This window comes from Leishmania infantum, chromosome 26 (assembly GCF_000002875.2).
Source record: "Leishmania infantum JPCM5 genome chromosome 26".
Taxonomy (NCBI): Eukaryota; Euglenozoa; class Kinetoplastea; order Trypanosomatida; family Trypanosomatidae; genus Leishmania; species Leishmania infantum.
Genome location: NC_009410.2, coordinates 705,692 through 730,267, shown reverse-complemented (window position 1 = coordinate 730,267; position 24,576 = coordinate 705,692). Strand labels below are relative to the sequence as shown.

General features: G+C 60.6%; 4 protein-coding genes across 4 annotated transcripts; all 4 read right to left on the bottom strand.

Moving 5' to 3' along the window:
* Positions 1 to 67: 67 nt before the first annotated feature.
* On the bottom strand, positions 68 to 2,479 carry LINJ_26_1960 (conserved hypothetical protein; the record flags this gene model as incomplete). Its single annotated transcript, XM_001470498.1, has 1 exon — positions 68 to 2,479. The coding sequence occupies one exon, from the start codon at positions 2,477 to 2,479 to the stop codon at positions 68 to 70; it is 2,412 nt and encodes an 803-aa protein (XP_001470535.1).
* A 2,001-nt stretch (positions 2,480 to 4,480) lies between these two features.
* LINJ_26_1950 (putative mitotubule-associated protein Gb4) lies at positions 4,481 to 12,079 on the bottom strand (the record flags this gene model as incomplete). The annotated part of the gene is made up of 1 exon (XM_001470497.1): positions 4,481 to 12,079. The coding sequence occupies one exon, from the start codon at positions 12,077 to 12,079 to the stop codon at positions 4,481 to 4,483; it is 7,599 nt and encodes a 2,532-aa protein (XP_001470534.1).
* A 3,433-nt stretch (positions 12,080 to 15,512) lies between these two features.
* Positions 15,513 to 16,538, bottom strand: LINJ_26_1940 (conserved hypothetical protein; the record flags this gene model as incomplete). Its single annotated transcript, XM_001470496.1, has 1 exon — positions 15,513 to 16,538. One exon carries the CDS (start codon positions 16,536 to 16,538, stop codon positions 15,513 to 15,515), a length of 1,026 nt encoding a protein of 341 aa, XP_001470533.1.
* A 1,678-nt stretch (positions 16,539 to 18,216) lies between these two features.
* Positions 18,217 to 23,658, bottom strand: LINJ_26_1930 (conserved hypothetical protein; the record flags this gene model as incomplete). Its single annotated transcript, XM_001470495.1, has 1 exon — positions 18,217 to 23,658. The coding sequence occupies one exon, from the start codon at positions 23,656 to 23,658 to the stop codon at positions 18,217 to 18,219; it is 5,442 nt and encodes a 1,813-aa protein (XP_001470532.1).
* Between the last annotated feature and the right edge of the window lie 918 nt (positions 23,659 to 24,576).

Genomic DNA, 24,576 nt, shown 5'->3' with positions numbered 1-24,576 from the left:
CCCCGCACGAAACAGCCCACACCTCAGCTTCAGCTGCGGCGGCAGCAGAGCCGAGCTTGGTTCACAACTAATCCATCCTAGACATTTCGGACGACTTGGAAAAGCTGCCCGCGTCCGAGCTGGGGGCCCCGGGCCGCCTCACCTCAGCGGGAGCAGAAACGGTAGGAGCGGCAGGAGCGGCGGCATCTACAGCAGGCTGTGCATTGTCGGTCCCATTTATGCTGCGGCCGTACACCTCCGTCGCTGGCGCCGACTCCGTCATATCGTGTGCAGCGTTCCCCGTGTCAGTAAGACCTATACTCATCTGTGTCGCGCCGGCAGACTCATCCTCCTCCTTGTACCGGTTGCCCCCCACCGACGACGCCATGATGCTCATCGGCACCGCCGCGCTCAGCGCCTCGCCTTCATCCTCGGCGTGCTGCTCAAAGGGGCCGCGCACAGCCACGTCGTCGTAGTCCTCTCGGAGAGGCGGAATCGTGATGAATGCCTTGCGGTAATCCATGTGCGCTTTCACCTCGTCACTGAACTCCTCGTCAAGCGTGCCGTCGGCGTTGTAGTAGTCTGCCAGAATCTGCTTTATGCCCATGCCGGAGATCGGCGCCGGACCATTGAAGCGCTGCTCCAGATCGTACGCCAGCTGCTGTTGGCTCGTGTTGAGAGGCGACGTCTTCTTGAACGTAACCTTCTCGTAGAACATACAGAGGGCGGAAAAGCAGCCGTTGTTGACAAGATCCTGAAGCTGCTCATCGTCGAGGTCGCCGCTGTGCTTCACGGTGAAGTCGATCAGCAGAGAGCCGCAGCAGGCATCGATGTCAAGCACGTAGCTGGCAGGGATGTTTAGCAAGGTTGACACATCGTCGCAGAAGGCGGCAATCATCTCGCCGTAGCGCTCCGGGTCGCTGAGGATCGTCTCCCAGTCACCGGACATCCTGCAGTGCAGACGGGTGTAGCAGAACTCGGGACGCTTAATGGCCAGCGTGATCTCGCGTGCGCCGCGGCCGCAGGCGTACAGGTCAGCAATGCGGGACAGTGTTGCGTGGTGGCGGCGCTCGGCATCGGCAAGAAGCTTCTCCAGCTGCGCCAGCTCCTCCTCCTCTTCCGCTGTGAGCGACACTTTATTGCGCAGCTGGTTGACGCGGCTCCTGAGCTCGGCCATCTCCTGCTCTTCGCGCTCCTTTCGGGCCAGCAGCTCCTCCATCTCCTCCGCGTCGTGGCGCACGTTGGCGCTGACGACGGCATCGCGCAGGAGCTCCACCTGGGTGGGGTTCAGGCGGACGTAGCCCTCCGCATCCTCCTCGGCTATGTGGCCGAAGTTGTGAATGACGGCCTCGCGCAGAATGATCTCCTGCACAAAGCGGCTGTCCGCGTCCGGATAGGAGCGCTTGTAGAAGACAGTGTCGGTCGGGTACGCGTCGAGCGGCATGATCGGCTTCGGCGCGTCATCAATGCCGAGAATGGCATTCTTCATCTCCAGCATCTGCACCTCTATGAAGGAAATGCCCACGCGCATGTCGTTGATCTCGCGCAGCAGCGCGCGCTGCTCCTGCTGCTCGGCGAAGCAGCTGTTGATCACCATCTCCTGCTCGCGAGAAGCCTCAGAGCAGCTGAGCTGCGCGTTGATCCAGGCGCGAACGCTCTTGTCGAGTATGGCAACGTTGCTCGAGTTCGAGCTCTTCGCCGCGACTACGAGCGGGCAGGACGGGGACCGCGAGCGGGCGCCTGAGCGACGGCGCTTCTTTGAAGGAGCGCCCTCCACATCCTTGCCGGCGCACAACGCAACAATCCTCTTACGGCGCGACAGCGACATGGGGGTGGCAGTGCAGTCCCAGCTCAATATGCGCTCCATAAAATCCTCGCGGTGCATCACCTCCTGGATGCCCTCCCACTTAGTGACGCTGTCTTCGTAGAGGATGAGCATGACGGAACGCATCACGCCGATAATCTCGGCGGATGGGAGGCAAGATTTGCGCAGCAAACTCCACTCCTTCACCGGGACTTCGCGGAGACCGCGACGGGCATTGTCAAGATTCTCCAGCGACACCGTCACTTTATCGCCGGTGGCCATCTGACGCGTCACTGTCTGGTCGCGCGCGGCGAGGAGGCGCTGCGTCGCGGCCTTCTCCTTTGCGGACTCCTGTGCGAGGTTCTCCCGCAGTGCCTCGCGGTTGTGCCAAATGTCCATCTTACCTTTCTCCGCAGCCTTCTGGCGAACCATCTGCTCGGAGATGGGGTCCTGCGTCACCGTGGTCTCATTAACCGCGTCGAAGTGGGCGACCTTGACGGTGAGCGTCGTCGGTAAGGCGATCACCTTGCCGAGGGACAGCTTCCACTCCTTGCTTGGCGAGATGCGCTGAAAGCCAACAAAGTCGCCAACGTGCAGGTCGGTGCGGCCGCCCAGCACCACGGCGCTGGACGGGGTCGCCTCCGCTGTGGGAGGCGCCTCATGAAGGCTTATCTCACTAAATGAGATGTCAGACATTTTTTTTGTACGATCAGGTCGTGCGTCACGTGCGGGTTTTGTGGGGTGCGGGGTGGATATGTCGGTATCTCGTGCTTTCCTTCCTCTCTCTTCAAACGGGGGAGTTCGGCGATGACGGTGATGGCAAATGGCCGCAGACAATTCAGCCAGCGGAGCGTTCGCTTGTGTGAGGGGCGGAAGCAAAATACGAAGGCGGGAGCTCCCCCGTAACAAAAACCAATCGTGTGTAGGTGATTTGACGTCCGGAGGAGATGTGCGCCACAGGAGACCGAGAGGGGGACGGGGGCCGTTATACCGCTGTGGGAGGAGGAGGAGAACCGAGAGGCACGCACAAACACAAGCACACACGTAAAAAAAAAAACGAACAGACACGAATGTGGGTACACCTGCGTGGGCAGCCGTGCGAAGTGATGCAGTCAACACGACGAGCGGTTAGAGATGGATGATGGTCGTGGCAGTGGCGGTGGTGGTGAAAGAAAGAGGGGAGTTGGTAGAGAGAGAGAGACGCATGGACGGGAGCGGTGGCAGCGGAAGAGGAACGAAAAAAAGGGAAAAGAGGGGGAAAGAGGGTACTACTGCACCGCGTCGCACAGCAATCGTGCGCGACACACGAGTGCAGGATACCGTGGAGGGGGTTTAAGAAGCCTCCGCTTGATTAGACAGGCATGAAAGCCAGCGCTCGAGGTGAGCTCGATCTCACAATGACTACACGGCACGCCGAGATATACAGACGTAATAGACGGAAAGACTAGACATACCAAAGATAGGACAGCCTCGATCCGCCCTCTCTCAACTTACATACAGGTCTGTTTCGCGTACCGCAGGTCCCCTGTACAGCTCGGCCCGTGTGTTCTAGACGGCTGAGTGGGGTGGAGGATGTAGGGGGAGAGTGGCCCGCCGTTGCTTCCTTTGCTTTCGTTTGAGAGGTGGACAAGAATCGCTTCTGTATGCAGAAGACGTGGAAAGTCACGCATGTCATCACCCATCGTGAGCAAGAAGCCTCCACACCCCCGCCTCTCCGTTTCGCGCAGCGTGTGTCTACCTCGCCTCATTCTTGGAAACGCAAGTTAGTGAGCGATTCGGAGCGAAGGGATGCGGGAAGCAAAAAATCAGAACAGGAGCGAGAAATGGGTGGAGGGAGGCAAGTACGGCACCGACACCAACACACAACACACAACACACACACAACAGCGACACGGGAGCATGTGCTGTACAAATCAAAAAACGAAAGCATGCGAAGCGTGCGCTCTAACATACGCGCCAATGTCAAGAGAAACACACACATACACAGGAGGGATGAGGAGCCACGCACCTCGCCCCACTCGCAGCTGCGGCCACTGCGGCTGCTACAGCAGCGCGTACGGGGGGAGGAGGGGTGACTTCAATGAAACGAAGAGGCAGCGCACGCAAAATTCTCGTCGGAAGAAAAAAAAGCAACGAAGCAAAAAGAAAAAACGGGGAAAGCGGCCGAGACACGCTAATATGGCTGCTGTGGCTCCCCTCTACGAGACAAGGTCAGATACACTCCCACGTGCGCACCGCCTCATCTGCGTCCCTCGCCCTGTCGTCTCTTCTGCGCACGGAAGCAGAGAAGGGAGGGGGTGGAGGTGAAAGGGCAACAGACTGTAGAAGATGCGGTTGCACAGCAGTGGTAAGTGTGTGGAGAGACACGTATGCCTATATGGGGTATTTGGGGTGTTGCTACGAAAATTAAAAGACAACGCAACAAAAGAAGAAGTCGGCCGCAAGTCCAGGCGCTGGCGGCAGGGAGAAGGGAGGGAGTACCCGTGTGCCGTCCGCATGAGGCACAGCGCGAAACGCACAAAACACAAGACGCCACAAGTCTTGCAAAAAGAGAAACAGAAAAAAATACCGCTAGAGCACATACATCCGCTCGGGTTTCCCACCGCCCGAGACCAACCGAACACTTTTCAACCAAGCAGAGGAAAGACATGCACGTGATGCATCTCATGTGGTGTCGTGTACTGCGAGAGGGGGCTATTAACTATTCTGACTAGCGCGCTGCGCCTCCTCGGCTTGTTCCACCTGCTCCATGTACATGTCACGCTCGCGGCGAGCATCGGCGAGGGCCTTGCGCAGATATGTCACGGTGTCCTGAGACTCCACGCCCTCCTCCGCTACAAGCTGCTCAGCCCGTCGGCGCGACAAGCCACCTCCGCTTCCATTTTTGTGGCTTTTCAATGAAGCACGGCCGTTCGCCTCCTCACAGGACATGTACAGAGCCCACACCTTCGGGTAGGCGTAGTTGCCCGTCATCTGCATCGCTTCCGCCTCCGAGATCGTCAGCCCTTGCACGCGGAAGCGCACGATGAGGCTGCCCAGAGCGATGTCCTCAACGAGCACCTTCGAGGCATGAGTGCGCAGCACATTGGCGGTGTCTTCCTTGAAGGCCTCCTCGACAAGCGTCGGGCACGCCTCCATCGCAAAGTCCCAGTGAACGCCGACGAAGTGCTTGACCATGACCTCCGACATGTCGGCTGCGAGAGCATCCTCCATCTCGTCGTAGAGGGCCCAGACATTGTCGTAGGAGTGTTCATCAATCTTCTTGCGCAGCTCAGCCTCGGATATCGTCGCCTCATAGCGGGCGCTGAAGTGCACCAACAGAAGCACCTTGCTCACAAAGCACTCGCGAATGTGGATATCCCCCAGAGCAGCGCCAATGGACTTGGCAGTGTCAGCGCGGAAAGCATCCGCCAACTCCTGCGTCCGCGTCTTTACAATCTTCTCCCAGAGCTCCCCTTCGAAGCTGACACTCAGCGCGACACGCGTGTACCCCTCCGGCACCTCAGCCTCGTCAACTATGTCGACAGTAATCACTTTCTCCTTACGCATTGGGCTGCCCTCTGTGGCACCGCCCTCGCCCTTTTGGCCGTGACGCACGCGCGCACGGTACAACGCCATCAGCTCCGGGAATTCGTGTGCACGGACCCTATCGTTGATCTCGGCATCCTCCATGTCGCAGTTGCGCACCTTGTAACTCATGATAAGGCTGCCCAGGTGCCACGCCATTACAACGACGTCCGACTTCGACACGTGCACGGAGTCCGCCACACCCTTTCGGAAGGCGTCCGTAGCGTCCTCTGGGCAGCCCTCCAGTACGAGGTCCCAGTCATCGCCTTCGAAGAGACGCTGCAGCCGGCCAGACTCGCGGTCGCCTGTTCCGCCAAGGGCGCTCTTCAGATCGCCCTGGCCGCATGGCCGCGTCTCGTACAGCGCCCACAACTCCTCGAACGGGTGGTTCTTCAGCGTCTGCCGGATCATCTGGTAGTCTTGCGTCAGCGGGTGCGTCACGTTCGCACCGAGCACGATGCCGTCCGCCGACTTCTCCATGTTGATGTTCTGGATGTCCGTCGGCTTGATTCCCAGCGCGTCCGCGACACCCTTTGCAAAGGCCTTGCGCATCGCCTCCTGCTTGATCAACCACACGTAGTCCCAGTCCTCACCCTTGAACCCGCAGTTCTGCTGCGTCGTTATCTCATCTTCGACACGGTAGTGGCCCCAAACGTTCGGGTACGGGTACGTCCGCAGCGTATGCTCAATGTCCTCCCCGCTCGTGTTGGCGAGGTTCACCGTGTAGTCCACATCCATGCCCAAGCCTGTCGTACGGATGTCGTCCACATCCACATCGTCCGGACGCATGCTAACGGCAGCGGCCGTATCGTCGCGAAACGCCTGCATCACACCATCCTTGTCGCTCCCGATTACGTCCGCCCAGTTCAAGCCGTCGAAGTGCTTCGTTCCATGCAGTGGCCCACTCTCAGGGCAGTACAGCGCCCACACGCGCTCGTAGTCGTACTTGGTCAGCTCCTCGTGAATCAGTTCATCGTCCTGCAGCGGCGAGTGACTCACGACGACCGTAGCGGCCAGTCCAGTCGGCTCCACCTTCGTACACACGCTCACTACGTCGTCCGCCGGCAGCTCCAGCGCACTCGCTGTATCCTTACGGATCGCCTCCACCACCTCCTCGCGTTTGCCCGCCATCACAGCGTCCCATTCCTCGCCCTCGAAGTAGATGAGGTGCTCCGTGGTCACGGACTCAGCTGGGTTGTATGGCCGCGTCTCGTACAGCGCCCACAACTCCTCGAACGGGTGGTTCTTCAGCGTCTGCCGGATCATCTGGTAGTCTTGCGTCAGCGGGTGCGTCACGTTCGCACCGAGCACGATGCCGTCCGCCGACTTCTCCATGTTGATGTTCTGGATGTCCGTCGGCTTGATTCCCAGCGCGTCCGCGACACCCTTTGCAAAGGCCTTGCGCATCGCCTCCTGCTTGATCGACCACACGTAGTCCCAGTCCTCACCCTCAAACCCGCAGTCCTCCAGGGTCGTTATCTTCTTCCCCTCGGGCTTTACGCGGCTCGTCGTGGTCGCACCCTCGTCCTCAGCGCGTATGCGACGACGGTACAGATTCAACACCTCAGGTAACTCGTCCTCCTCCATGCGCCGCTCGATCTCACTGTCCTCACACGGCGGGTCTACGATCTGGTACTTGACGATCAGGCTGCCTATCTCTGTGCTGATGATGCGCACGCTCTGCTTCGGCACACCCAGCACACGCGCCGCCTCCGCGCGGAAGGCGTCACTGAGCTCCTCAGGGCAGCCTTCGACAACGATGTCCCAGTCATCGCCCTCGAAGCGGCGCTCGAAGATGGCAGACTCGCCCTCGCCGGTACCGTTAAATCTGACCGCGTCTTCCTCGCTAAGAGGAGTGATAGGCGCATCCTCGTAAAGTGCCCACACACGCTCGTACGGGTAGCGGCTCAGCTGCTCTTTGATCAGCTCCTCGTCCTGTAGCACCGGGTGCTGGATGTTGAGGCGCACGATTAGTAGGTTTCCGTTCTCGAAGCTAGTCGTGATCGACGTGATGTCGTTCGGCGTCACCTCGAGCGCCTCGGACGTGTCGAGCATGATGGCCTCCTCGAGCTGCTTCAGCTGTGTCGCAATTACCTTGTTCCACTCATCGCCCTCGAAGCCGATCTCATGCGATGTCACCTCGTTCTCCTCCGGGTTGTACGGGTGATCAATGTACAGCTCCCACACCCGCATATAGTCGCACTCGGCGAGTCGCCGGTTCACCTCCTTCTCCGACTGCTCCTTCGGGTGCTTCACCTCGAAGGTGGTCAGCAGCGCCGCCTCGTTGGCCTCAAAGACGATGTTCGTAATGTGCTCGTCCGTCAGGTCTAGGGATTCACCAGTGCACGTGCGGAAGGCCTTTTCCAGCGCCTCTTTCTTGGCAGACACAATGTACATCCAGTCATCGCCGTCAAACCCGACCTGGTGCGAGGTGACAGTCCAGCTCTGGTTCGGGTCCTCGGCGTAGAGTTTCCAGACCTCCTCGTATGGGTAGCGGGTAAGCTGCTCCTGCAGGAGCTCGTTGTCCTGGAAGATGTGGTGGGTGACGGTTGTGCGGATGAACAGGCACTCCTCGGCGCAGTCGGCCGAGTCGATGCGCACGTCAGACGGCTCGACCTCGAGCGCCGCCGCCGTGCCCTGCTTGAAGCACTCCTCTAGCTCCTCGCGCTGTGACTCCAGCACGGTCGCCCAGCCCGGCCCCTCGAAGCAGATATTGTGCGTCGTCTCCGTGACCTCCGTCGGGACCCAGGGGTGGTAACCGTAGAGTTCCCAGACCGGCTCGTACGGGCACGTGACGAGCTGCCTCCTGATCTCCTCCTCGCTCATCCTCGCCGGGTGTGTGAACTCAAAGTCCACGATGAGGCTGCCCAATGTGTACTTGGTATTCGTAATGTGCTCCGGACGCAGATGAAATAGTTCGGCGGTGCAACTGACAAACGCCTCTTGCAGCTCTGGCATCTTGTCCTGCACGACGTACACCCAGTCCTCGCCCTCGAAGCCAAGCTGGTGCGACGTTGTCACCCAGTTGCCTTCGTCTTCCTCATAGAGCGCCCACGTGTTCGGGTAGCCGTACTCCTGCTGCATCTCCATAATCTGCTCGCTATCGCACGCCTCGCTCGTCACGTTGTAGCGCACCTCGAGGCCCTCAGCGTTGGCGTGGACGGACTTGACCACAACACTCTGCTCGCCCGCTTTGAGGGCTTCAGCCACGTCCTTCGCGAAGGCCGCCCTCACGTCATCCTCGCGGGAGGCAACGATTGCCTCCCAGCCTGTGCCGTCGAACGTCTTCTGGCAGTTGCCCAGATCCTCCTCGTCCGGGTAGATCTCCCACATGGATGGGTAAGCGTAGTCCTCCACGGTCGCCTGCGCCGCCGCTTCGTCGGATGGGCAGTCGCGCACGCTGTACTGCACCCGCAGCGCGTACGGACCCACCTTCATCTCCTTCACCCTCACCTGGTCATCGCTCACACCAAGGGCGTCGGCCGTGTCCTTCACGAACGCCTTCTCCAGCTCCGCGCGCTGGTTCGCCATTACAAAGCCCCACTCGTCTCCGTCGAACACCTTCGGCGGCATCGCCTCAAGGTCCTGCAGCGCCGGCGTCGCACCCTCGGCCTCAGCGCGTGTGCAGCGACGGTACAGATCCATCACCTCAGGTAACTCGTCCTCCTCCATGCGCCGCTCGATCTCTCTGTCCTCGCACGGCGGGTCTACGAGCTGGTACTTGACGTTCGGGCTGCCTATCTCTATGCTGATGATGCGCACGCTCTGCTTCGGCACACCCAGCACACGCGCCGTATCCGCGCGGAAGGCGTCACTGAGCTCCTCACGACAGCCCTCGACAACGATGTCCCAGTCATCGCCCTCGAAGCGGCGCTCGAAGATGGCAGACTCGCCCTCGCCAACCCCGCTGAGGGCGTGCCCCGGCGCGCTCTTCTTGTTCGCCTCGTACAGGCTCCACGTAACCGGGTAGTCGAAGTTCTTCGCTGCCTTGCGCGTCGCGTACGCGGACTGACCCTCTTCACGAACAATACCATACTCAACGGTCATGCCCTTCTTGCTCGTCTTGATGTCGCGTATCGTCACGCATGCCGGATTGACGCGAGTGGCGACAGACACATCCTCCGTGAAGGCCTCGCGCACCTGCTCCGGCATCTCCGCGTTGATCGCGTCCCACGCCTCTCCGTCGAACGTCTGGGACAGCTTCCGCGTGCCTTCGGCCTCCTCCGCGATGACGAGCTGGTACAACGCCCACACTTCTGGGTAGGGGTACTCCTGGGTGTCCGCACGCACCTCATCGGCACGCTGCTGCGAGTCGCCAACGTTGTAGGAGACGAGCAGGCGGTTCTGGTCAGTGTCGACCGAGCAAGGGTCGACGTCGCCGGGCTCGGACTTGACGGCGTTCGCCGTGTCTGTGCAAAATGCTTCTGACACCTCTGGCCGCGCCGCGTGCAGCACCGTCTCCCAGTGCTCGCCCTCGAAGCTCTTCTGGTAGGCCGCGCCGACGGCCTCCGCCACAAGGCGGTCGTACAGCGCCCACGTGTTGGGGTAATGATAGTCCTCCGCCTTGGCATCGACCTCGTCGCCATCCAGCGAGCAGTCGAGCACGGTGTAGGGAACCGTCAGTCCCTTCTCGTAGCGGATCTCGTCGGGGATTACCTGCTGCGGCGCAATGCCGAGCGCGTCGGCGGTGTCCTCAGCAAACGCCTGCCTGATCGCTTCTTCAGCCCCGGGCATGATGTCCGCCCACCGCTCGCCGCGGAAGCGCACCTGGTGGATCGGCGCCGCCGCGTCCAGCCCAGCGAGCCGCTGGTACAGAGCCCACACAGCAGGGTATGCGTAAGCGTCCACTTGCTCCTGCACTTCCTCGGGGTCACGGTCCTTGTCCAGCAGCGAGTAGTCCACCGTGAGGCCTTCGTCCGCGTCAGCGCGAATGTCTTGGACGGCAATCTCGTCCTGCAGCGCACCAGTCGCGGCGCTTGTGTCCGCCAGGAAAGCGGCCTCGATCTCGTCATGGTGCTCCGGGGTCATGTCGGCCCAGCGGTCGCCGCCGAACTTCATCTGATGCTCCGGGCCATCGTCGTCCTCCTCGTCCTCCTCATCGTAGAGTGACATGACCTTCGGGAACTCGAAAGTCTTCACGCGCTCCTGCAGCTCCGCGTCGGAGCGCTGGCCGTCGTGCTGGGCCGAGAAGTCGACGATAAGGCTCCCGACCATGAGGCTTTCGATCATGATCGAGTACGGCGGCACTTTCAGGCACTCTGAGGAGTCCTCTGTGAAAGCAGCCTCGATGGCCTCACGCTTGCGGTCGAGAATGCGGTGCCAGTTCTTTCCCTCAAACGTGCGCTGAAGCTTCGACGTCGCCTCGGCGGCGCCTATGCCGACCTTGTTCGTGTCGCTCGCCTGCGGCGTCGGAATCGGCGTGGGCTTGCCCTCAGCAGCGTTGCGCTGGCGCTCTTCCAGAATGTCCTCATCTTTGCGCACCGTGTGGTCGGTCTCGTTGTCGTTCTGCTTGAGCATGTCCTCCTCGAGGGCATCGTCCTCGCCCTCGTTGTCGCCGCAAATCGTCTCCAGGGCCTGCTGAGAGCGTATGAGGGCTTCATCCAGCATGCGGATCTGCGGCTCGCTCATGTTGTAGCCCTCCTCCTGCTCCTGCGAGGTGACGGCGCCGAAGTTGCAGACGATATTCTTGCGAAGCACAATGATGACGCGGTCCGTCGGCTTCCATGCGTAGAAGGCTGGACGAAGGTACTCCTTCCCCTCTCGAGCTGCGAAGCTCTCCGCATAGCGGTCGCTGATCGAGATGCGGCGGCGCGAGTGCGAGGCGACGGAGCTGCCGTCGCTGTTGCGCTGGTTGCACAGGCGCAGCTGATCGTCCAGGTCATCCATGAGCTCCTGGTATTCCGATATCCGCTCCTGTTGCTCGCTAATTTGCTTCAGCACACCGCGCAGCTCTTTCTGGCGTGCAATTTTCTCCTGCTCGACGTCTTCCTTCTGCGACTGGGCCTCGCCGCTGTCGAGCTGAGCCAGCACCCAGTAGTAGATGGGGCCCACCGCCACGCTACCCTGCATGGCGCGGTCATAGCGAAAGCTCTTCTTGCTCACGCACTCCTGCAGAATGTAGTCCCGGCGCTCAGGGGAGAGCTGCGTAACGGGGTCGTAGCTTGTAATGCGGCGCTTGAAGTAAAAGTCGCGCAGCACTCGCTGCATATGCGGCCACGTGCGGGCCTCGTCCTCCGAGAGCAGCAACATCACGGCGCGAATTATTACTGACACCATCTTGGGTGGAATACGGTACGACTTCAGCTCCTGCCAGTTGCGATCGGAGATGCTCTCGACGTCGTCGCGCGCAGCGTCGCGGACGGCCTTCGACTCCGCCACGTACCTGTCAGCCTCGGCGATCTTCTGAATAATGGCAGCGCGGCGGTCGCGCAGCTGCTCCGTGAGGTCCTCGGCCTGGTCAATGCTCTTACGGAGTTCGTCCTTCACTTGGGCAATGCGATCCATCAGCGCCGCGGTCTCCGGGTCTGCCGGGGCGTCGCCCTCGTCGTAGTACTCGAACCGCTGCTTCGCCCACAGGCGGATCTCGACATCGCGCAGGTACGGTGGCGTCTCGACGGAGCCCAAGATCCAGTGCAGCTTGCCATCCTTCATGTGATGGGTGAGGATGGCGACAAAGTCGCCCACGCTGAGGTGCACCAGCTCATTTTCGTTGACACTGACTGCGGTCATTGTTGTGGGAGGAAAGGCGTTGCGGCTGGTCGACGCAATGTAATGGCACGTAATAGAGAAACACGAAAGGGGGGAGATTCGCTGTGCCCCAAAGCCGGGAAGAGGGAGGGAGGGCGAGAGACCGCACTAGCCAAGTGCGCTGATGCCAAACCGTAGCAGGGCACGCGAGCAATCTCTTCAAACAGAACGAGTAAGGGGGAGGGGGTAGGAGGAGGAGGAGATGAGGTATGGGAAAGGAACACACACACGCGAAAAAAAAAAGATGGAGCAGGAGGGCGACAGGTGGGAAATGCTATAAGGAAATATCAAACGCACGCGCGAAACAAAAAATGATAGCACAGACTCACACGCGCGCAACAGAAGGAGGAGGTGGGAGGGGAGGAAGAGAAGGGTGACAACACCGAAGGCGAGCTCCAGGAGGACCTTGAACACTAAAAATGCAAACCTACAGCGCAAACAAAAAAAAAAGATGAAATCAAGTAAAACCGAAAGAGAGAGACGGAGGTGAGATGATCACCTCTCGGCAAACGGACTTCTACGCTGTGCACGGGTACGGGTTCGCCTTGGCGCTGTTCTCTATTGAGTAGCCCGTGGAATTTAATTGAGTGAGAGTGTGCGTCTCAGTCGGGGAGGAGGGGGGAGAGCGTTGCCTTTGGTATTGCTAGTTTTTGATGCGTACACCTCGCTCCCTGTTTTCCCTGTCTTCTGAGCTCAAGCGTGCGCGCACACTCGCGAGAAAGTTCACTTCGCTCTCAGCGACGCCGTAGCAGAAGGCAAGGCTTAACTCTCGGTAAGCGTGCTTGACGCTGCCTGGTATGTGAACTAAAAGACGTGTGTGGGCGCGGAGGTGAGAAGGGGAGGGTGGTGAGGGAGGGGTGTGAGTGTCTGTGCTCGAGTAGCGGCAGTAGAGCGTCCGTGTACACTGTATTGGCGAAGGCGAGCAGACAAGCACCACAAGCAGAGAGAGAAAGGGAAGGAAGAAGAGGATGGGGGGAGGGGGGCGAGCGCGGGGAGAGGGAAGAGAGATATAGAGAGAGGAAGGAAAGGGGGTGGGGGCACACGCACCCCAACAAAAACAAACAAGATGGTACACACTCAACACGTCTCTTTGTTTTCCTTTTGTGCGTGTATGTGTATGTGTATGTGTATGTGTGTATGTGTGTGTACGCGTGTGTGTCGGTGGAGAGAGGAGCACGGAACGCACGTGCTAAAGCGAGTGTCTGCGCTCTGGCGTTTTCTCTTTTTTTTTCAATTTTCGTTGGCGTGCCCTTGTTCGCCACCACGCAGATGTGCGTACGCGATACGCGGGCGGTGTAGATCTCCAGTCCAGGGAAAGGAGGAGGAGTAGGATGGTTACAACCGAAACAAGAAGAGGAGAGGAAAAGAGATGAGTGAGAGCACAAGAGGAGCTCAGATACGAGAGAACGCTACACACACACACACGCACGCGCACGCCGTGAAAAATAGAACAATGTTGGTGAGGTAATGTGCCTGACCACGAAACAACGAAAAAGGGAAAGATAGACAAGAAATGGATCACGCAGCAGACAATGCAAAGGGTGGCAGAAGGCCACAAGAAGGGTTATGGCAAATCACTCGTAAAAGGACGAGAGGCTGATGATAATGATCTCGGGACGCTTAGAAAGGGAGGGGGAAGGGAGTGTTCGGTCACAATCGTGTGTTTGCTTGCTTTTCTTAGCTTGCTTTTTTCTTTGAGTTGGAGGTGGGGCGTGAGTGTGTGTGGGGCGTGGGGGAGGTGGGAAGAACGGTGGAGGAAAACTACACAACTGTGGTACGCGTTTTTCTGCATAGTGAAGTTGGCGTACAGCGTGTGTTGGTGCATGCGTGTTTCGTTAGGCGTCGGACGCCGGTAGGGCGAGTGTAAGGAAAGAGGGCGAGGGAGGGATGGAGGAGAAGGAAGTGAAGGCGAAGTGGAGGAGAAAAAAAGGGGTGTTGGCGCACCGCAGAGCGACGGCGCCGTCCTCTCGAGGGAGGTTCAATAAGAGGTGCATTGCGCAGCCGATGAGACGCACACGCACCAGCACACGCCTTGCGTGGGACGACATATTCCATCTGCGTTCTTTTTTTTGTTTGCTAGCACACACGCGCGCTGCTCACCATGCCCTGCCGCCACCCTTTCTGCACTGCGTCCCCTTCGGTCGTCTCTACTGCGGTGTTGGCCAGTAAAGCTGTGAGGTGCCCATAGAGCGTGCTCGCAGACATCCGCAGTGCCGGAGGCCCAGCCATAAACGCCGGTAGCTCTCTCGGGTCGCTCTTTGAATCCGCCGATTTGATTGATGAAAGCAGCCAGCACAGAGTTCCTTCAGCGTAAGCAACTTGCACTCTTGCTGTTCCCCGCCCCTGTCGCGCACTAGACTCCCTTTGCGATGATAGTGTCGGGCCAGAAGCAGCTGTAAATGTGGCCCGCGTCTTTTTGCGCGCGTGCCTCGATGATGCCGAGTTCGTCGAGCTCAGCTTTAGCCGCTATCCGCCCTCGGGGAGGCAGCGACCCAGGTATCCAATGACTGCGTGGGAATATGGGAAAATGATCCCGCCCATGCAGTGACTCTCTTCTCACTGCCATTTGCGCCGCTGAGGCACACGAAGGCTTCAGTAGTTTGCGGCGTGGCAACAGGGGGCTCTGAGGCATGCGTGATCGCGAGATCGAGTCACGCTCGACGTTCGGAGCCTTGCCTTACCCGAGGTCGCCGCCGGCGAGGTGTTGCCCCACTCCCCGCGGCTTTTTCCGCTGCATCGAAGGAGAGCGCGCGGCTGCGCACTTGAAAGGAATGGAGAAGGCAAAGAGGGAAAAAAGGAAGAAAGATGTGAGGTGGCATGTCGGGGCGGCAGCGGGGAGAGACGCAGGAGCTGCGCTTCCCGTTTCGGTCCCCTTATTGGCGTCATTGTCGTCCACTTCTCCCTTTGCCCACCTCCACACTCGTCTTGATGCCTTTCAGGCCCCCACCCCACCAATAAGGAAAAAAAACCGTAATGGGTGGGAGGTAGGGCAGTCACCACACATCACAGGCACATCCGTCGTCGATCTCGCATCCACCGCCATCGGTCACCCCATCCTCGCGGCCCGCTTGTGATGCGACTGACGCTTCTGCCGCTCTCTTCCTTTTCTTACGGGGGAGAGGAAAGGAAGGGAAGGGGGGGGGCACTTCGCCCTCAGCACCGTTTCTGTTCTTGTCTGCAGCTCTGTCAAGCAATCGCGTGTGGAAGCGAAAAGAAACAGCAAACGCAGCGGCCGTGTTCGTCTGTGAGCTCGAGGCGACGCAGGGTGGAAGGGCAAAGAGACGGCAGATGACCGAGCGTACACACACACACACACATGGGGCCCCTCCCTCGCGTGACGCCTTCGCCTGTACCCCATTCAAAGGCACACTCATCACAGTTTGGGGCCCGTCTTGGAGTTGAGTGTGTTAGAAGACTACGGCGGTGGCGGAGACGACATGAACGAGGTATGACGCAGTTGATTGCGTGTTGTGCGCCAGATGCGGGCGAGACCCGTGATGCGCTCCTGCCGCGCTGCGCTTTCCTGGTCAGGCATCTCATCCGATTTCGCCACGGCCGCGGCGTCGCCGTCGCCCACGGCGGGGGTGCAGATATGCTCAGCGGATTCGAACAGCTTGCGCAGCTCCGCCACGGAAGAAAGATCCAAGGCGTCAGCCAGGACGTGCTCGCAGTTCAACGTCGTACGCTGACGGGCACGGGTGCCTGCAGGCGCGTGAGGCGGCGCCGCTGCGGCGGCAGCAGCAGTCGGGTCGTAGCGCCGAGCCAGCTCCTGCTCGTACTTCACAGGGCCGATGAGGGCCGCCGCGAGAGTTATTGCAGCGTGCAGCTTACGCCCATCCTTGCTCCAGATCTCATGCTCAATGTACAAGCGCCTCTTGTCTGATGATGGCGCTGCCCCTGGCAATGGCGAAGACAGCGGGCCAGCAAAGGCGGTGCTGGACGGCGGGAGAAGAATTCGCGTCGACAACCACACCCTGCTCCACGGTCGGATTTCCCGCTGATAAGTTACGGAGAGGTCGGAGACCACGAACGCCACGCGAAGCCGGGCCATCATGGTGCCGATGCCGAGGAAAGACAGCTGACGCCACCGAGCCAACTCGCACAGTTCAAGGTACTTGGCGTTGTTGACGTGGCCGAACTCGTCAATCAAGCGCAGGCCGCAGTACATAGGGACGACCATGGGCTGGGCGACAAACTGACTGAACGCAGGGTCGGGTGGCAGCTGGCGACGCCACGGCAACACAAGCCATGGCAGTGGCGGCCGCGGCGTCTGCGGAGGTGCCGCCGCGACCGCCCGAATAGCCTTGACCGGCACCACCGACATCATCGCATCGCTGGCGGGGATGGGCAAGGTGCCGCTTATCATCTTGCTCACCCGCATACGGTCGCGAAGGCCGAGCCAAAAAAAGCGCTGGCAGCGAAGAATGTGTGCAAGTGCCATTGGCAAGTTGTCAGGCACAGATGCCCAGAAAGAGGAAAAACAAGATGTATACTACCGCCGAGTCGTGCCTTGCCTGCTTGGCTTACCGCTGGATACGTGGGTGTGTGAGTAGGCATGCCCGTATCTCCTGCCCTCGCTAGGGTGAGATCAGAGAGAGCAACAGATAGGAAAGATCAGAGGAGAGCAGAGCAGATGGAGCACATCGGCTTGCGGGGTTCCATCCCCCGTTTTCTGGCCTGTTATAGGCGGCTTTAGCAAAGGTGTCGGGTGTCGAGAGGCAGGAGGAAAGCCGGCTTCAGTGCCCCTCCCCTACAGCGCTGCTGCTTATCCTTTGGATGAACTCTACGAAAATGCAAGAGACCCCCCTCTCATATTCCCTTGCCCAGCATGCCGAACCTCGGCGGCGGGCACGATGAGGGCGGGGCACGGGGTGGGGCTGACTGGAACTCAGAGATAAGGTAGTAAAACCAGTTGGCATCCTCCTCAAAGCAAGGAGGAGAGCGAGAGAGCTAGCGCGCCCCACACGCATATATACGACCGTACGTCGTTGCGGGCGGGGGCCGTCCGAAAGGAATACCTGCGACTTGCCCCCCTTACGAGAGGGCAAGGCACTTTTTCGCATCAAGGAGAAGGAAAAGAGCGGGCAGATCCAAGAGCATAGCACAAGGTCCTGGAAGGGAGAGATGGAAGTGGATGTGTGCGCAGCCCCCTCCCAAGATGGACGAAGCACCACCCCATTCGCTCTCTGGAGACGATTCCGACGCAGCCACGGCCTTTGGAGTGCAGTGGGGATGGAGCAGATTCCCACTGACCAGCTGCGGGAGAGGAGATGCGGAGACGCAAGATTCGCCATTATTCGCCGTTCTTAGGTGCACCTATACCGTAGCATAAGTCAGTAGTTGCGCACCGACAGACCCCCGCGTCGAGTAACCGAGAAGCGGTCAAGAGGACCGTATCGAGGCCTGATGGAAGTCAGCGGAGAGGGGCCAAGAGAGAGAAGGAAAAGGACAGGAGTGACAAGGAGCGGCGAGTCACTATCGCGTCGCCATCCCTGTGCAATCCATTTCTCTCGACCTCATCTATCTCCCTCTTCCCCATACAACCCAACGAACAACGACGGACCCTGCCCCGTACAGCGCAGGGATGAGGCAGCATACGGCGTGTACACAGACGCGAAGGAGGAGGGAGCGGCGCATGTGGAACGGCAGAGCAAGACAGTCAATCGGCTCCACGGCAGCACTCGACACACGCAAGAAAACCCAAACAAAAAAAAAAGCAGCGTCGTCAAGAAGAGGAAAAGGAAGAGAGAGGAGGAGCGTGGCCATGCAACAGATCCAGCACGAGAGGATAGAAAGGGCTACGAGCGCTTCGCCCTGCTCCCTCCTCCCGCCTGCCTCCCCCCTCCTCTGCGATCGGACCTCTTCTCTTGCTGGTGCCGCTTCGCCCCCCTCCCAGACATCCTCTTGAAGACATCTCCCACCTTGGGTTCTCTTGCGCAGCACACGAGCTAGTCTTGACAGGCTTGCCTGTTGCCGTTATCGTGCGGATATCCACACATCGCTCCGGGTCACCCGTCATGGTGCTACTGTAGCCACCGCCACTGCTTCAACTCCCCGCGCCCCGCCCGCCCTCTTCGCCCACCTCCAGGTCTCTTCCTCCTGCGCGAGGCTCAAGACGGCTATGACGCGGAAGCACCCGTTGCTTCAGCGCATAGGTCGTCGAGTAGGTCTGGGTCGAGCGTGAAGACCACATAAGGCTTCAAGGACGTCGCACATTCCGGAAGGTCTCCCCACAGTTGTGCGCCCTGGCTTGCAGCATCAGCCGCGCTGCCTTGGCCGTTGTTAAGCTGGGGTCCGAAGCCGCCAGATGCTGCTGGTCCCGTAGCATCCCAGGCATCGCCGGCCCGCGCCCCGGCGCCAACACCTGGGTCGCGCGCAGCACCATTCCCTGATGGGGTCTGTGTCAGTCGTAAAGAAGCCTCTCCGCTAGAGAAGACAAGCGCGTCATCCACGAAGACCTGCACCTGCCGGACCCACGCCGCCGAGCCGCGCACTACGAGGGGCTTGTGAAGAGCCACGAGCGAGATGCAAAACGGCACGTCCGCGACGTAAAGCAGCTCCACAACGACCTGCAGAGGCGGCTGCGGCGATGGCATCGCGTGCATACGCGCCACGGAGCTGTGGCGATTTGCGTGCACAGCGCTCACCATGCTCTCCGCTACCATCGGCACACACCGTGCCAGTGCGCGCTCGTGCTGCGCATCCCCATCACCGTTACCGTCTTGCCAAGGTGTACCGTGGCGCCGCGCCGCCGCCTCGTGCATCATGGCGCGGTACTTGTCTGGACGCATAGGCTTGACCACGTCGCCGCGTTCGTTCACAAAGCTGCAGGCGCGGAGCGGCTGCACGAGCCACTCCTTCAAGTACGCCTTCAGAGAGTCGCCGGCTGTGATTACAGCAGCTACCTTTGCCGGCGCCTCCCCCAATACCGGCGCCGTCGCCACAGAAGATGTGGCAGCGGCGCTCGCGTAGGGAGGTTTCGCCTCCTTTGCCCCTGCACGACAGTCAGCGGAGGGGTCGAGAGGCTCACCAGCAGGGACATCGCGCGCGCACACTGTCAGCCGCAGCTTGCACACGTACCCCACTGGCAAGAGTGGCGTCACATACGGTTGGTACTCCAGCAGCCACGCCGGCCGCTCTTGCAGAAGGGACATGCGCGCGCGGTGCATCGCCACGTTGGCCCGGATGTTCATGGAGGCGCCGAGGCTGCCCGCTAAGGAAAAAGAGCTGGCGCGGTCATGGTGGCGTTGGGCACACGACTGGCCCCCATCCCCATTCACATTGATGTCGCTGATTGAAAACACCTCCGTCTTGGTGCTGCTGCTGCCGGCGCCGCCGGTTCCGAGACCGGACGCGATTTCGTAGCGGCCGAAATGATTGGCAAAAAGCATGCCAGTGTCATGCGTTGGCAGCGGCAGCGCTCGCTGAAGATTGCTTCGTGGGGCTTGTGCATCGAGTATGGCAGTAGCAGTAGCGGCGGCAGTGTCGTCGTCCCGCACAGTTGCTGTCGATGGAAAAGCGATTCGAGGTGGTGGCAAACCAGGGCCGTACAAAGATACGTCGTAGCTCTGGAAGCGGGCAGAGTCCAGAAAGGCAGGTGCCTTCCGGAGCGTCACGCCAGCCGACGGGGTCACCTCGTACACTCGCGCCGCCGCCAAAGCGTGTCGACTCTGCGAGGAGGCGCCGGCATACCACAGCTGGCGAAACACCTCCGCTGAAGGACGGGGCGAAGTAGCAGCGGTAGCGCCCTCCTCTGCCTCCTCGGCGAAGAAGACACGCGCATCCTTCACCCCGCAGCACGTCTGATCCCCCACCGAGTAATTCGCGACATCGAGGAAGCCCAGCGAGGGGATCGGGTCGCGAAAGATAAAGACGAGCTGCATGCTGCTCTGAAATGGGAGGAGGCACGGACCAGAAGGGCAATCCTGCTGATTGGCGCCACGGGCCGCTTCCTCCGAGCGCGCCTCACTGTGCAGCAATCCGCGAACAGTCCTCGAGAGGCCGCACTCACCACCGCAGCCAGCATCATCCTGCGCTTTCACTGAACCGTTGCTGCCGTCGTTGTTACACGCGGCGCTGGGAGCGTGGTGGCGGTTCTCGATCGTGCCTGTCGCACTACTGCCGCTGCAGCTATGGCTTGCGCAAATGGAGCTGGTGCCATCTGGGTAGTGGAGGGCGGCACACTGCACATCCACAGCGCCGACAACGTCACCGCTTGCATCCCTTAGCCGGAGACAGCTGAGGCCGACGTGCTGCGTCGCTCCCCAAGTGCTCAGCACCATCACGCAAATCGCTGTCACTCGTCGAGGACACCGATCAGGGTCGAGCACCTCCTGCCGATTGAGGTGGCGGCGTCGTTGCTTGCGCTGCTGGCGGTCGTCTTGGCCAGAGCCGCTGTGCAGCTCTGGCTGCGCTGAATCAGTTGTGCAGCCGACGGGCACCTGGTGCACACGCGCGTCCGTCGCAACGTCGGCCCACGCCTCGACTGCACCACTGGGGCGAGGAAAGCAAGCAGAACAGGCCTGCAAGGGGGTCACAGCGTCTTTGTCGCCTCGTAGGCCCGGTTCACCGCCAGCTGAGGCACGACGGCGGCGCAGCATGGTAGTGTCCGCCTGTCGTGCACTGCAGAAGCTAAAGCGCACAGGTGGGGCTCGCGACCTTCGCGTCGTCGTCGAAGGGCGAGCAGACACAGGGCGGCAAGGCGCTGGATCGCCACTGAGCGTATCGTCGCGTGCGGTAGACGTTGGCGCCATACGGCGTGGTACAGCTGCCCCACCCTCCAACGAAACCCCAGCAGTGCGCCGGCGGCCGTGTGTGTCATCGCTGTCGTCCACCTCGCGCATTGGTGGGGTCGTAGAGGGGGGACCGTGCGCCATGACGCGTGCCAGCACTGCGGCATCCGTCGTCCACAGAACGTTCTCGCAGTTCTCAAGGCCGTACGGAGAGAAAGATGTCGAAAGAGGCAGAGATGAGGGTTGGCTGGCGTGCTGATCGCCCTGCCTGTGAGCAACACCGTCCTCCGCCTCCTCCGCACTCTCTCCACGGCACAGCTCTCCAGAGTTCGCGCGCACCTCGCCGCGGAAGACCACCGTCTCCTCCATCCACGCCTCGGCAATGCGCACGCCCTTCGTGGTGTGCGCGCGGCCCCTGCCAGCGTAGTTGTGGAGCCGCATCACAGAGAGTCGAACCGGCTCTGCAAAAACAAAGCTGACAAGGTGCGGCTTGCCCGCCGTGTACGGCACGGCGAACATGTGCGCCTCGTCGTGCGTGTTAAGGGGGTGTGGGCAGATCAGCGTGCGGAGCTGCCGCCGCGGATCTCCACACACGGCATCATCACTCGGGCCGACCTGCGCGGCGTCCTCACCACCCGCGGCAGCAGCGTTACTCGCCGCCACCAAATTCGTCTCGGTTGCCGTGTACTCGGCGAAGGCGCGCACAAACCCGTTCGGCGGCGTGGCCGCCAGTATGACGACGTTGCCTTCCACAGACGCCGTCTGCGACACCACCGCTGCCGTCCCCGTAGCTGCTGCGCGGCATGGCAGCAATCGCTGGCCACGGTCGTCGAACAGCTCCAGCCCGCAGAGACCCACCTCGTGCGCGTCTCCCCAGGTGGTCAACATGTTCAATGTAAAACATCGGCCATGCGGCATTGTGTCTGCCAGCACCGGTGCCAGCCCCATGGTGTCAGACATAACACCTGCGAAAGCACTGTAGCACTCGGCACTACTGGCTGCGTCATCTGAGCACGGGAGCTCATCCGCTGTTTGTCCCCCATCGAGGTAGAGAGCGCCGCCACCGCCGCCGTTGACGATCTGACAGTCCCCACAAGCATTCGAGCAAGGTGCAGTGAGCAGTGCCTTTGCCGACTCACCACAGGAGGATGCCGTTGGCGGCAGCGTGGTGGGCGGTACCAACGCAGGCGGGGCCAACACACAGGAGCCTTCCGGACTGGCCAGCGCGCTTCTGCTAGGGGACTCTGTGGAGTAAGGGATAACGGAAGTAGGATGCTGTGAGGCGGTCAAGCTCACCGGCGATGTACTCGCGCACGAAGCGATCGACGACTCAGTTGTATCCGGGGCACGGCACGCCGCCTCGGTCTCAGTCGGCGTCCCGACCTCGGTTGCCGCCGCTACCGACGGTGAGCAACTCGTCGTGTTTTCCGCGAGATCACAGTGAAGAAATGGCGAGTCAGCTGACGGAAGCGCGACTCCGCGTTGGCCAAGCACGCCGTCCCTGCTTCGATCCCCGCCTCCAATGGCATCGGTGACATTCGCCACTGCTGTTGTGTAGATCGGATCAGCACTGCCGCCGGGCACGTGAAGTCCGCGTCGCGGCAGCGGCGCGCTGCGGCCAGGCATGCCCGCCGGCGCATCGTGGATGTCCCTGTGTACGGAGGACCGCGATGTAGCCTGCGCGCGCTGCTGCCACAGCTGCGTCAGCAGGGATGACGATGCCGAAGACAGCAAAGCGTCAACACCGCTGGCCGCTCGCGGATGATGGCGAGCAGAGAGCTCCGATGTGCGACTAAGCCGCTGGCTACGGGCATGAGTGGCCTCCATCCGCGTCTGAGCACGCTGCACGGCATTGACGACGGCAGAAGAAGAGAAGAGGGGTTGCGCAGATGAAAAAACAGTCGAGTCACCAGTGAACCCAGCGGCGGAAGTGAACGTGCGGTTGACTGGCGTGAAAAAATGCGGTGGTGGCAGTACCCCATCCAGCGAGTTTGACGTGGTTTGATCGCCCTCTTGAGCAACGCTCCTGAGTAGCGCCGCCTCCCTCACATGAATGTCTCGGTGAATGTCGAAATCAACGGCATGGACCACCGGAGCGACTCCAGCAGCAGGAGCAGCACGCGAAGAAGCGAAAAGCTCGGCAGGCGCTCTACTGTCGCTGTAACGCCCTTCTGGCACCTCAGACGCTGACGTGGCCGCAGAAACGGTCGCAGCGCTGCGAGAGAGGCGGCTCAGTCTGTACGGCGTAGTGGCTGGCGGCATAAGCGGGAGAGGGGCCGAAGAGTGGGATGGTGACGATCCGGCGTCCACTAGCTCCGGCGCATCATCAACAGCGTCGCTGATCGCGTCGCCTGCCGTGGTCGACGCAGCTGTGGGGAGCTGCGTTTGTGAAGTTTTGTGAGAATGATTGGAGAGGATCGAGATGCGCGTGGAGCGCGTCATGAAGAGTGACTTGATCGGGAACCCGCAACGAGGATGCGGGGATCCGGCGTCGACAGTGCGGGATCCTTTGTGCCCCTGCAAGTCGGTGGGGCTGAGCTCCTGTGTGCTTTGTGTCCCGTGCATCGCCACGGACGTCGCTGCGAGGAAAGGAGCCTCTTCCGCTCGCGGTGAAGCGCTGGTAACGTTGACAGCAACATGCTTCAGCACCGCCTTCGGAGTTTCGTCTTCTCGGCTCACCTGCCCTGAGCCGCACTCGCTGGCTTGCGTACTGGAAGGTACAGCGTCAATGCTGCTGGGGCTGCAGCTGCCACCAGGAACGCGCCTAGGGCCCGCGGCATCAGCGGCGACCTCGGCGCCCTCGACGTCTCTGTCGCATTCCGCCCTCATGGACTGTGGGTGCCGTCTTCTCAAGAAGGTGATTCCAAATGGCAAACAGCAAATATGCCTCTAGACGTGTGAAGGGGGAGGGGGGCGGGGGTCTGTGCCCATGTGTGTGTGTGTGTGTTCGTATACGAGCACGGGCGAATGGGGGGCGGGGGCGGGGGTCTGTGGCTGCGCTTTGCAGCGGCGAAGCGACGCTCAAAGAGTTACGCTCAAGCAAGCCCAAGAGAGAGACGGAAAAGCGGAGGGGCCGAGCGGCAGCAGATGAAGACGAGGCCACGAGCGTGTCGGTGCACGCTTTCCCTCTGGCATGCACATACACGCATACACACACATTGAAGCGCAAGACACTCATTTTTCTTCTTCACGTCGCCCGAGCTGAGGGCGATCGAGACTGTCATCCGTCTGTTCGGTCAGTTGGCGGGCTTCAGAGTTGGTGTCTCTGTCCTTCTTGCGCTGGTGTGCCTCTCTCTCCCTCTCTAGTGCCACTGCCGCACCGGTATGCGTGTATAAGCAAACATGTTCATGTGTAAATTAGCGCCTGGCTCGTCCCTCCGAAGCACAGCGCTGACATGAGGCAAGGACACGCACGTACTGCGAAAACCGGAAGCATCGGTGGGAGGAGGCAGTGCAAGCGACAGAGACGCCAGCCGTCCGCCCAGCAAGCCCCTCCTTCCCCTTCTCCTTCCCTGCCAACACACCCACACACACAAAAGGTCCGCCTGCACCGTCCTCGACAGTCGCTGAGGTTGAGGGAAGGGGGAGCACCGGAAAGAAAAGCAGCGAGGCTGTGCGATAGGAAGGAAAGGGAGAAACCGTCAAGAGGAGCGACAGGGAGGTGGGGACATAAAGGACGAAGGTGCACCTTGCGCCAAAACGTGCCGTCGCGCGCCATCCTCGCCCGGCACAACAAGCAGTCCTCGG